This window comes from Struthio camelus, chromosome 2 (assembly GCF_040807025.1).
Source record: "Struthio camelus isolate bStrCam1 chromosome 2, bStrCam1.hap1, whole genome shotgun sequence".
Taxonomy (NCBI): domain Eukaryota; kingdom Metazoa; phylum Chordata; class Aves; order Struthioniformes; family Struthionidae; genus Struthio; species Struthio camelus.
In genome coordinates, this window is record NC_090943.1 from 36,922,389 (window position 1) to 36,934,532 (window position 12,144).

General features: G+C 42.4%; 1 protein-coding gene across 1 annotated transcript in view; it reads right to left on the minus strand.

Moving 5' to 3' along the window:
• Positions 1-2,912: 2,912 nt before the first annotated feature.
• RAPGEF5 (Rap guanine nucleotide exchange factor 5) overlaps positions 2,913-12,144 on the minus strand; it is a 167,539-nt gene continuing 158,307 nt past the window's right edge. Inside the window, exons 25-26 of the mRNA XM_068935069.1 lie at positions 10,075-10,129; positions 2,913-6,645 (exon numbers count right to left, since the gene is read on the minus strand). Coding sequence (XP_068791170.1) covers positions 6,527-6,645; positions 10,075-10,129 — 174 coding nt within the window. The 3' untranslated portion in view covers positions 2,913-6,526. The remainder of the gene's footprint in view (positions 6,646-10,074; positions 10,130-12,144) is intronic.

Below are 12,144 nucleotides of genomic sequence, written 5' to 3' on the forward strand. Positions count from 1 at the left end.
AAAACCAAGCTGCTCAGGTTTTAGAAGCACAGACAACTTTCTGCAAGACTTCAGGTATAAGACAAAAAGAAAAGCTGTTCCAAAGGCCATACCGTCTAAAATGTGTCTCCTCACAAAGGCCATGGGAGGTTATCTATCATGGGAGGTTACCACAGTAACTGTTCTTCAGTGTGGTTTAGCTCATCTGGTTCTGCCTGAAGACATCTTGCTCATTTTGCTTCTTTAAACCGCCAGCACTAAATCCACACTTCCATACTAAAGAGGGTAAAGAAAACTTGGTTTTGCTACTAAACTTCTAAACTATGCTAATTAACTTTTCTTAGCACCTTCAGTGCTGCTTTAGCTCTTTACTACAGAGATGGTAGCTGAAACTTCACCAACAGGAAATTAGGACAGCAGGACCATACTGAGCATTAAAGCTAGTCCACAGTAGGAATCAGTCCTACTGACACCCAAAACCAGCACTGTCCACTTCTCCCTAAAAGGTAGCAACTGAAGCAGTCAAATACACAGGTAGAGTCAGGTCCATGTGGAGAACGTAAAGCTTCCTCCTAGTCTACTGGATTTATGGGATTTCCTGAAGGGCTCTTCTCTCCCCTGTCCCCAGAATAAAAGTTTTCCCGGGTCTTACCTGCCCGGTTTCTCCATGAATGTTGCCTTTTTTCACCAAGGAGGTAAGGACAAGGATTGTTTTTACCCTGAGGATTCACCCTGGGAAACTGACTGTGGAAACAGTCAGCAGCATCCTTCAGAACAAAAGGAGCCTTCCAAGGCTATCAGGATGATGCCTCTCCTTCAATAGCCTGCCCGGGATGGGAGAGGAATGAAAAAAAAAAAAAATGCTCAAGTCCAGCCAGCCTCCTAAACGCATAAATTTGCAAGGAATCTGAGATGATCTGTGCAAAGATCCTGGTGCCTATATACATGAGTGGCAATACAGACCTCATAGTGGGACACCCAGCTGCAACTACTTACCAGAAACACTATTCAAAGGTACTGTGCAATGGGCTGTGAAAATTAAGAGAAAGCGTATAGGCTGTTTCATTGCCACTCCCTGACCTTCAAAAGGCTCTGAAAGACTAATTCCCATGGTCACTTTTCCTAGGCTTTCTGGACTCCTGCAAGAGTTTTATTAAACCCAGTGACCTTCTTCCAGACAGGAGGGAGTGTGGAGAATACGTCTCGCCTTGCTTCAGAGATTGTTTACAGGGCCTACCTCTGCAGGCTCCTCACTTATCCAGACTTTATATTAACTGAACTGGACAGTTCCCTTAACTCCCATACAATAATAGGTGTTTCACCATATTATTGTAGCTATTCATGTGAGAGGCTGTCATATTACTCTCCAGTGTGAAATGGTGGTCACTGCAGGAGGTGTATAGGTAGAGAGTGATTGGAGCCAGAGGGAGGAAGACTGAAGTTTAGTATCCTTAGGATTTTGCTACCTGTGCAGTTCAGCTGCCTCCTCCATGGCAGAAGAGAGCAGTGCTCCACTGTGATGCACTCTGTAAGGGCAAAGGCCTGCCGAGATGTGAAACAGAGCAAATATTTAGGAGATCTGTTTCTGTTAACCACTTCAGTTAAAATGCACAGAGTGCTTGAGCAGCTTAAATTGCAGGTCTTTCCCAATAAAATTTTCTAGTTGACAGGGATAAGAGCCCTTGTTCAAACAGTTGACCTAAGAGGGTCTGAAGGGACAACATCTGGAGATGAGGTAATGAGTACAGCAGCCTCTTGTTATGGCTCTTCCAGCATAGTTGGACCTGTAAGAAGGCTCTCTGCAGCCCTACACACACATCCGTTTTGCAAATGGTCTTAAAGCATCATTACTGTAGCTGCCTGTGACAACCTCCCTCAGCAAGGCCAATGGGATGGAAGGAGAGGCCTTCAGTGCAAAGTTAGCTGCTTACAGTGCAGCCACAGATGGTTTGAACTAACCCAATTGACTCTAACTGCAACAGGTTAGGAAATGCTCTCCACATGTCCTTCTGAGCTAAACCATGGGGAGCAATGATCTCCAAAGAAGGAACGGTGAGAACAGCCGGGAGCATAAAGTCTTCAGCCTGCACTTCTGGACCTGGAAAAGGATGCCTGGCTGTGGCAGAAAGTATCTTTAAACATCAGGATAGCTGCATCACCAATTTGGGCTTGTGCTGGTTTAATTATTCTAGTGAAAATCACCTCCAAATAATTACACTGGCACAAACACCTTGTGGATCAGGCTTGAGACTATTTAAGGCCTAAGAAGCACTTACAGGACTCAGTAGTTACTGTTTGTGAAGCTCCTTGAACAGACATCATGCCGTAAGTACCAAGTGTTAGAGAAGTAGCCAGGTTTGGGCTAGTGGTTCTCCGGGGTTTGCAAGTAGGAAGGGTGGAAGGACAGGGCAAGCCTCAGCTCCATTATGCAGCACCTGGCCATCGCTGGCTCTGCACTCCCTGCTGCAGAGCACCCGAGAGGAGGGAGATTATGCAAGGCCAGCAGGACTGCCCTGTGTCAGAGAAAAGCACTTGTTCTTCTCACCAAGAGGATCGCATCCTGCTATGCAGACTCCAGGGGATCTGAAGGGATCCCTCTCCTCTCCCACGGGGCTGTCTTGTGGTGGCTCCACGCCCCTCTTAAGACTGTGCAGCGATGACAAGGCATGACCAAGGCCCCTGATAACATCATCTCTGCTTTTGACTCTGTCTGGAAGATATGTTGGTATCGCCAAGTCCCACTGAGCAGAGAAGGGCAAACAGCTCTGAACAGGAACAGGCTCCTGAGGCTCTAACCAGGCGCCTGCTGTGCTGCACCCACCTTGCAAACAGCGTGGGTTTGGCAGAATTGAATGACTGGAAGTACAGGCATAAAATATTCCAGTTAGGAACAATAACTACATGTGATAGGCATGAAGGCACAGAGCCCAGAGTTCATTAAGGTAGTTTTTATATTTTGAAAAGCAATATTAAAAAACACTGGAAAATGCAAGATAAATGTAACAGTTGCGTCTACAAGTTTTAACCTTGTATTGCTTGGCCATTTTGACATATAAATTATTGCTTACTAGCTTTCATAAATACACAACACAGTAATATGTACAGAGGCAGACAAGCATGAAATATGGAAAAGAAAACATTGGCAACACTGATTCTGGAAAATCAGACTATTTCAAACATACCAGGTCTCATAACGGTGGATAACTACTAGCTGCAGTCCCTGAGAATTTAGGTAAACACCTAGATTTGGGGTTTTCTGTTTTTTTACTGTTAATGCAAGGTAACAGCATCACGGCACTCAGAGAGAACATAACAGGCGGGTAGGTGTTCTTACCTCAGCTCATTGACTTCATCCCAGTATTTCTTAACAGTGTAATAAGCTGACAATAAATAGGCTATGCAAATAAATATTTCTCTGCTAAAATGTTTAGTATTTACACCTTTCTTTGTAATTTTACAGCAGCATACATCTTTTTGTTTCTGGTAACACTTTCTCTTTTTTGCCACTGTCATGCAAATGGAATTTAGTACTATCTGAGATGGGGCCGGAATCAAAAGGATGTGTCATAGAAGCATCTAAAGTTGATGCAGCAAAATCTCCCATCAAAGAGCTACAGAGTGACCCAGCTTTTTACTTTGTTTTGTCTTATTACTTCTCCTAGCTACTCAAGAAAACATGCAGAAAATATAACCCCAGGTGTGACTGTGGTAGACTGAACTTAAGAGATTCATGCATTTTATCCTGTGTAACATGATTGTGCTATTGGGGAGCTAAATATGACTAAACCCCACAATGTCACCAGTCTATGAACAAGGGAGAGGCCATAAAGTGTTCCCCATCTCCTTCACAGGGTTAATTTCTAACTCTCCTCCCAAACACCACACCTTCAAACTGCTTGCCAGTCAGAAGCCCAGCTCTGTCAAATGAAGACTCCGATGGGCCTTTATTTGTTAGACAGGTGAACTATAGGTTCAGGCTATTTGCCTTTCTATTATGGTTAGAGTTAAAAGATCCATATTCTCAGTGTGAAATCAATGCCCCAGAGTTGGCCCCTCAGACCTGAAAGATGTATCCAAATAATAAAGGCCACTATGAAAACTGGTTTGTAACGCTTTAAACAATAGTCCAATTAGCCAGAACACAGATTACAAAGTTAATGTTGGCATTGTGCCTTCAAACTGATTTTATGCCAGCTGCAATGGGTAGACAATACCTGATTTAGGATAAAGTTACGGTGCTGCAGATAGCTGATACCTCATCTGGCTTGAAGCCTGCTGGAGCAAAGTTGGCCCATCAACATACTTCAGACCAGTCTGAACGGGCAGAGTGAGGAGCCCTCAAGCTGGCTGTAGCATACTTTCAAATCAAAGTCTAAGCATACAGTCTTTTTTCTTTTTTTCTTCTTCCCCAACCCCTTCTTTCATTTCCTTGTCTTTTATCCTTTTCTGGCACCACTGCTGCTTCACCAGCCGTAACTACCAAAACTATTACAGAGCCAAGAGTGCAGGGAACTGAGAGTCAGGCCTACTTTCTCACAATGAAAAACCTTCTTATGCTCTCTTCCCCACAGATTTCCACGGAATAACCTGTGGAAAAAAGTGTTATTCCACATGAACCAAAGCACAGAGTCAGGTCTACATGCAGGCTCCTGAAAATTATGCCGCAATAAAAAGATTTCACGAGGGGGAGCTCAAGAACCAGCAAACAACCCCAGTAATGCAGGGGATTCAGAGAGCACTGTAGCCAGAGGAAGAACTGCAACAAAACAAGAAACAAACACTATTTGTGGTTCGTGTTTTTACACTGCAAAAAGGAGTCCACTCCAGCTCATATCCTGATCGGAACAGTTTTGGTCTGTTTGCACAAAAGGAGTTATTTACAATATGTGCAGTCACATCTACAGAACATAGGAAATTTTTACTCCATGGCCAGCAAGAGTTTATTTTTTTTTCTTTTTACTGGGTAAAAAGAAGATCCTTTTTCTAAAAAAAAAATCATAGAGTATTTGATAATAACAAAGTACAAGCAAATACATTTCTGAAACATCTGTTTCCTTTACAATAGATCTATACAATATTTCACAGATGGGAAAACTGAATGCATCCTACAGATTCCCCCACAGACCACTTGTTAAAGCTGCTTTTCTTAAATCCCCTTAAACCAGAGTTCACACAATGATGAAAGAGCACGCTACTTCAGGGGAGCCACATTTCAGTAAAGGAGCATTTTCTTGGAAGTCTTCCTGATGTGGAAAACATACAACAGACATACAGCGAGGCAGCCTGTCCTCCCTGCTCTGCAGAGGGACTGTTCCTGTACATCGGTGCACAGCCACGTGCTAGACAGAGGAGCACACTGCACATTGCCCATGGCATGCACTAGATTACTTCAGGGCAGCTCCTTAGCACTGAAAACCAGAGCTAGTATGAAGGAGTGCTTAGACATAGGTCAATCATAGCTTGACTTTAGAAATGCTCTCTCAGAACACGTGCCTAAGTACTACTTTTAGCTTCAAGAAAATTGGCTAGGGGAGGGGTGAGAGAAAGACAGAAGTACTAAAGGGACCATAATGCTGAGAGCCCGGTGTGTACATGGATAATTACACTGGTACCCTGTAAAGTGCACTCACTTGTTCTGTAAGAACTAGAAGCGCGTGCAAGTTAGGTGATTTTTAACCTGCTAAAACACTATTTCCAGGAGGTTAGTTAAGTACACAGGGAACCTAGGCACTGCCTCTGAATAGACAGGGAGGAGGCCATAATCCAAGCAGAAAACAGCTCCTGCTATAATAATTTACAGCTTGTTAACTGCAGGAGCTAGTACTAAATCTGAGATAACCGAAAAGGGAGAAAAGAAGAGTTTTAGTATACAAACAATTGTGTCCATAAACTGCAAAAAAAGTCGATTAGCTCTGATAGTGCGTTTTATAAAGTAGACTCTTAAGGGACCATAACAGCATGAACTGTTCACTTCTGACCTTCAAATTACGACACACTACTGAGTTTCATATGGTGCACTGTCTTTTCATATTCCCATTCTTGGTTGTCTGCACTTATCTCAAATTAGATGCTCTGGTGGACTCAGGGAAGCTGCATGGATTGCACAGTATTTTTGGCAAGAAAACTTTGGCAGCCTTGAGTTAGTGAGGTACATACTGTGGTGAAATGCAAATCCCCTTGCTGCATGTCGCTCGTTGAAATGTTTTGCGGCTGTGACATGATGCTTCCTTCCACTCTAATACTGTCAGAATCTGCATTGAAAGCTACACTGGACCAACCAATATTTTCACAGAGACCAAGCTCCTGAGCTCAAAGGCAGCTGCTCTGCTCCCTCCAATTGTGGTGACAAGTGCGGATGGCATCAGGCTTGCCCTGCAATTCTGTGAACAGCTCCTTTGCTTGCTCTGCTCGATCTTCCTGTGTATGTTGCATGAGTTACTGATAAAACTCAGTAAACTGTTCTTATATAGGGAAGCAACATGCTTGGCATAAACATTCACTGAATTCAAAGTGCTGCAGTTACAAGGTTATATGAAGCTGTGTACGCTCACACTCGCGGCTCTATCCTGTGAGAAAGCTCAAACAGAGCTTGCTGGTTGTCGATGACATGCAGGTGATGGACGTATGGCTTCAGCTCATGATGCTCTTTTGAAGGAACTTCATTGCCTGCAAGAGAGGAGACAGAGGATGAGCCGGCCATGCCTTGCGTGCTTCACGGTTCTGTGCGTTGGCATCGTATCTCAGAGCCCCTAGGTGTGCCAATGCGTCCAGCGCCGCACATTCACAAAAACAAGTAAAATACCTGAGGTAACAGCTAGAAACAGAAAAGGGGAGAACAAAGCAAGGAGGAGGCGATGCTGGTCTGCAGGCGTAGCAGCAGCCTGCAGGCACGAATGCAGAGGAGGAGAGGCAAGTGGGTGGCAACGGGCTGCCTGTACCGCATGGACGGTTTCCTCCTGCTGGGAGTACGGACAGTTTGTCCCCTGTAAGCATGACTCAAGGTTTCCTTTGTGCTACTCTGGCAGCACAAAGGGACCTTGAGCAGGGGTGGATGATCTAGCTTGTAACTTTTAAACAATCTTAACACAAATATACACGACAGCAGGCCCCTGGATCACTTCCTTGGGAGCAGGGGAAAGGTGACAGCGCAGCAGACGGATACTAAAGCTCTTCAAAGCTCTTCTGACAGGTCCCTGGGCTTTGATCTGTTATGCTTTTGATTTCTGATCTAGTAACAGAGATGAGAGTCACGCTGTTATGTCATGGGAGCATACATGGCAGGAGGAATTAGCTGTGGAACAGACAAATCGAAGGGTGGCTGCAACAGCAGCTGTGATCTGCCACTGTCTTCAGACCCAGCCCCGACTGGTGGGAACTCGCTGCCTGTGAAACCTTCCAGCATTGCTGGCCACCTGCAGAACTGGAAAAGGAAGAGCTAAGCCCATCGCTACTGAGACCCAACACGGCTGGCAGAGAAGACAAAGAGATACATTGCCCACAGAAGCGTACTTTGTCACATTGCTGACAGGCTACCACAGGTTGGAGAGCTCAGTTTTAGTCCATGTCCTGAAGGAATTCTTAATACTATTGCCATAAATTAAAAAAAAAAAAAAAAAAAAACTCAAAAATCCCCAAACCAATCAGCTTAGCTGCATGCTCGTTCCTTCTTTTGTTTCATTATCATCCTTTTTTCCACATCATCCAGCTAAATGAACTTACTAGGACCCGACCATCCTACTTGTTTGTAAAGAGCCCTATCTGATGCTATGCAAGTAACACAGGATGTCAATACAGACAGTTTTGCGTGCCACTGCTAAAGGTGCTCTTGGGCAGCAATTTCTAGGAGCTATTTCTAAGCATCTGTCTGACTTCAGGAATGTGGCAGCGAATAGGATAACGTGATAAATTTGTGCCAGAATGCACAGGTGACCTTATGGTTCTTAGGGAATAGGTTCACAGCAGCTGTACTGAACGTACTGAAAATTATTTATATTCTCACTAACACTTGAAATTACAAAAGCTTCAATTATGTTATTTGTTCAGGCTGCTTTGCCTCATTTTGAAATGCTATTATTTGTTTTCAGGATTTAATATATTAAAGTATTATTTCCATTAAAAAGGCATTTCAGCCTTGCTTGGCAACCTAATCAGTTTCTAATCTAGAAAGACTTTGCCTGGCGTACTTAATACATACGATACAGCTCATAAACAATAATAATAATATCCCTTGCTTGGTTTTGTTTGAATTCTTTCCTACAATAAGATGCCTGCTGTTCTTAGGCCAATCTGGGAGCTGATGCAGTAGAAAGATTCACATTCCTGAGAGCAAAATAAGCCCACTAGAAAAGGAAGCTGTCCATAAAGTCTCAATAAATATTCAGTGAATTCATTTCATGCCTAAACAAATTCAACAAAAAATAGTGCCTACAGGGATATCTGTATAAGCTGCTTTTTAAATGCCAGCTTCACAATAAATCAAGTCTGCGATAAAATAAAATAACAATCACCTACTTTAAACTACCAGATTATATGATAAATTTTGGGTATTAACCTTGGATTTATGTTGCAACACTTACAAAACCACTTGAAAAAAAAATGCGCTGAAAGGGGTTTTTTTCTTTGCAAATAAGCTGTAAAAAAATCACACCATTAAAAGGAAGCAAGACTGCCATTTTAAAATGCCAAATAAGGGAGACATTCCAACTTATAAAGACATGGTTTGGATTAATCAATATTTCCTTCAGCATCTGGTTTAACAGAGGATGTGTGTATATATATACACTATATATTGTGCATAAGTGTGTGTATATATATATATATACACACTTTTCTATATATAAATAACAGAAGAATCATGATAGTAAGCAGCCTTTGCTAAAAAAAAAAAAAAAACCTGTAAGTATACAAGGCAATCCTATGTAGAAAAACTATTCAGCAAAGCTACGAACAGTGCCTACTGTTCACCAAGGTGTATGTATTTACACAAAAAGTTATTACTATTCTTTTGTCAGAGACCATGCTGACAGCTGCTGAAAATTTAGCCGGAAAAAAAACCCTCAAACAATTCAACCTCTGTTTTTTTCATCCATGACAATTCTGCATTAAGGCTACAGCACAGTTTGGAAGTTCTTTTTGAAAAATGGATTTTATTGACCTCAGTAAGTGACATGCTTAGTGTGTTTGGCTTAAAGCCTCTAACTACTTTTTAAAGTAGTGTTGTGTTTGTCCCCTTGCTGTGTTTAACCTCTTTGCAGCACAGGTCATGCAGAGGAAGAGAAAAACAAGGTTTCTCCTCTGTGAGCAGAAGAACAAAGAAAGCTGAGGTCTTTTGGCATGTTTCCTAAGGGTCAGGTTCTCTGGTGTCTAATAAAGTGGAAACACCAAAGAAAGCATTTCCCGCAGCAAAGACCAAAAAAAAAAAGAAAAAAGAAAAAGGAAAAAAAAAAAGCACATCTCTGCATATATTCTCTAGTGTCTAAAACAGGCTGAGCTCAGTCTGCAGACTTTCCCTCCCAAAAATACTAAACAAAACCTCCTCTTTTCTACTTGGTCAACTATTTTCATGAAATCCGTAGGATCTTAGTATCTTCCAGGCTTCTGCCGTTCTGTGAAATGCCCCTATGAAACCAAACAAAGCAAACAATACATAAATATCTGATTGGTCTTAGTGGAACACAGTGAAAAGCCATGATGATGAATACCTTCTTTCGGCTACTGGAAGTCAAGACAGTTTTGAATCTATTGCCATAACACTTGGACTCATGAAAGAGACCAAGGTAACTCACCCATAACTGGGGAAGTGAGTTGGCACAGGCCTTACACAACGTTATGAAGAGATGATAATTTTTTCGGGAAAATCAATTTATAAAAAAAATGGAAACTGTTTCTACAAGTATTTTGTAAAGTAAAACTTCAGCTTCACCCAACTGTGGTTACTGCTATTTTGACCTTCTGAAAATGACACCCCCTTTTGCCAGTTAGTTAAATAATTAGCAGCTATGTTTTACTGCTGAAAATACCTGAGGAAGTAAAAAGAAAGCACAAAAACTCAGGGGCGTAGAAAGACAAAATAAGTAGCAAAATTTGACTACTCACCAAACTGGTTATTTCTGCAATGTCTCAATGATCGAACAGTATCTGCAATCATGTGCTGCAAAGACAAAATATAAAATATCAGTGCAATAATCTGAGTGCAATTGTTTACATAAAATATAAAATATCAGTGCAAAAATTCTGTCATTAGAAAATCCTGAAAAATCTTGCTTTGTACAGCAAAAAAAAAATATAATAAGGTAGAAAATGATGATAGTGGGAAGTGGACAGAAAGGCTCTCTGGCTCAGTGATAACATTTGATAAAATAGGGTTAGTCCAGAAGGTCCTTGTTGATATCACACAGATTAAATGAGAGGAACTCCCTAGGAGCCCATGAAAAGTGGTAATGCAGAACAGCCATACAATTGCTTAATTTTGTCCCCGTAGCTTTTATCAAACTGAAAACCTACAGCAGGGAAGTCTTTTGGAAAAAGGAGCTGATTGGCTTAGCACTCCTCGATTCATCTCCCAGCTTTAATGCATTATCCTGGGCGCTGGGTATTCTGCAATGTCTCCTTCCATCTCTTCCATCTTGTCTAATTAGACCGTTAAGCTCTTTGTGGCACAGACTACACCTCTACATATACTTGTACGGTGCCTAGCAGAGTCACGCCCCAGTATCAGTCAGGCCTCTTCTGCAGTGTGATACCAACACACAAAAGTAAGAGCCCACAGCCAAATGCTGTAGAGTGCTCTGACACCTCCACAGACACGTTCCAAAGAAGGCCACACTATGGGCACAGTGTTTTAGGAAAAGGTGGTGCTAAGAGAAGGATCCTCTTTCCCATTTGAGAATGAACAAACCTTTTATGATACATTAAACTTCACTGAATATTATATCACACAGATAAATAAAAGTGCAAATACAGCAAGACATTTGCTACCCACTGCACCCATGAGCTACCCGCGTGAAGAAAACAGAACAAAATTCATTCCAGGTTAACTCTGATGGCAAGATGCATGAGTAATACATGAGCCAGTCTTCTCCAAAGGGGCTCAGAGAATGATTTGATACTTTTTTTTCTAATTTTACTGGCCTTTCCAACCAGTGAAGAAGGATCTTTAAATTGCAGTTAGCAGCAATGATATAGCAGCTCATGGAAACAGCTAAAGTTCTTCTCACATCTCCCTCAAAAATAATCAGAGGTGGAAGGGAATAGCTGATGATTAGAGGGCTGGAGCACCTCTCCTATGAAGAAAGACTGCAAGAGCTGGGCCTGTTCAGCCTGGAGAAGAGAAGACTGAGAGGCGATCTCATCAATGTGTACAAGTATCTGAAGGGGGAGTGTCAAGAGGATGAGGCCAGCCTCTTCTCCGTGGTGCCCAGCGACAGGACAAGAGGCAATGGGCAGAAACTGAACCACAGGAAGTTCCATCTGAACCTGAGAAAAAACTTCTTCACTGTGAGGGTGACAGAGCATTGGAACAGGTTGCCCAGAGAGGTGGTGGAGTCTCCTTCGCTGGAGATATTCAAAACCCGTCTGGATGTGATCCTGGGCAATATACTCTAGGTGACCCTGCTTGAGCAGGAAGGTTGGACTAGATGATCTCCAGAGGTCCCTTCCAACCTAAACGATTCTGTCTTGAGCAGAATATGTTTAGGACCAGAATGACTTAAAACAGCTCATCTCTCAGCACGCAGAGTGGCTTATAGGTCTCCTCCACAGAAAAAATTATCACAAAAAAAACAGCACATGTTTAATGAGAACTTTGTGTTTCTTTCATACACCAGTGACACAAAATCATTTTTCCTGTTAGTTGCTATGCTTCATTTGCCTTGAAATCATGCAATCTCTAGTGCTGATGTCTCTTCCTTGCACTAATTACAGTGAAGTTCTAATGAGATGTCCTAGATTTCATGGTCAATAGTGTGAGCGCTGGGAGAGCTACAACTTCCACCAGCACTGCTTCTGCTGTGATGCTTTCCAGCCGAAACCCTTATTTTGAATGCAGCTTTTTAGAAGTAAGAGAGACTTTAGACGTAATCACATACACTGCCATTCTTTGCCGTTTCTGCTTTGTTGCTCAGTGTGGGGTCCATCCATCCGAGACTGGCTTTTGAAGCTGATGCC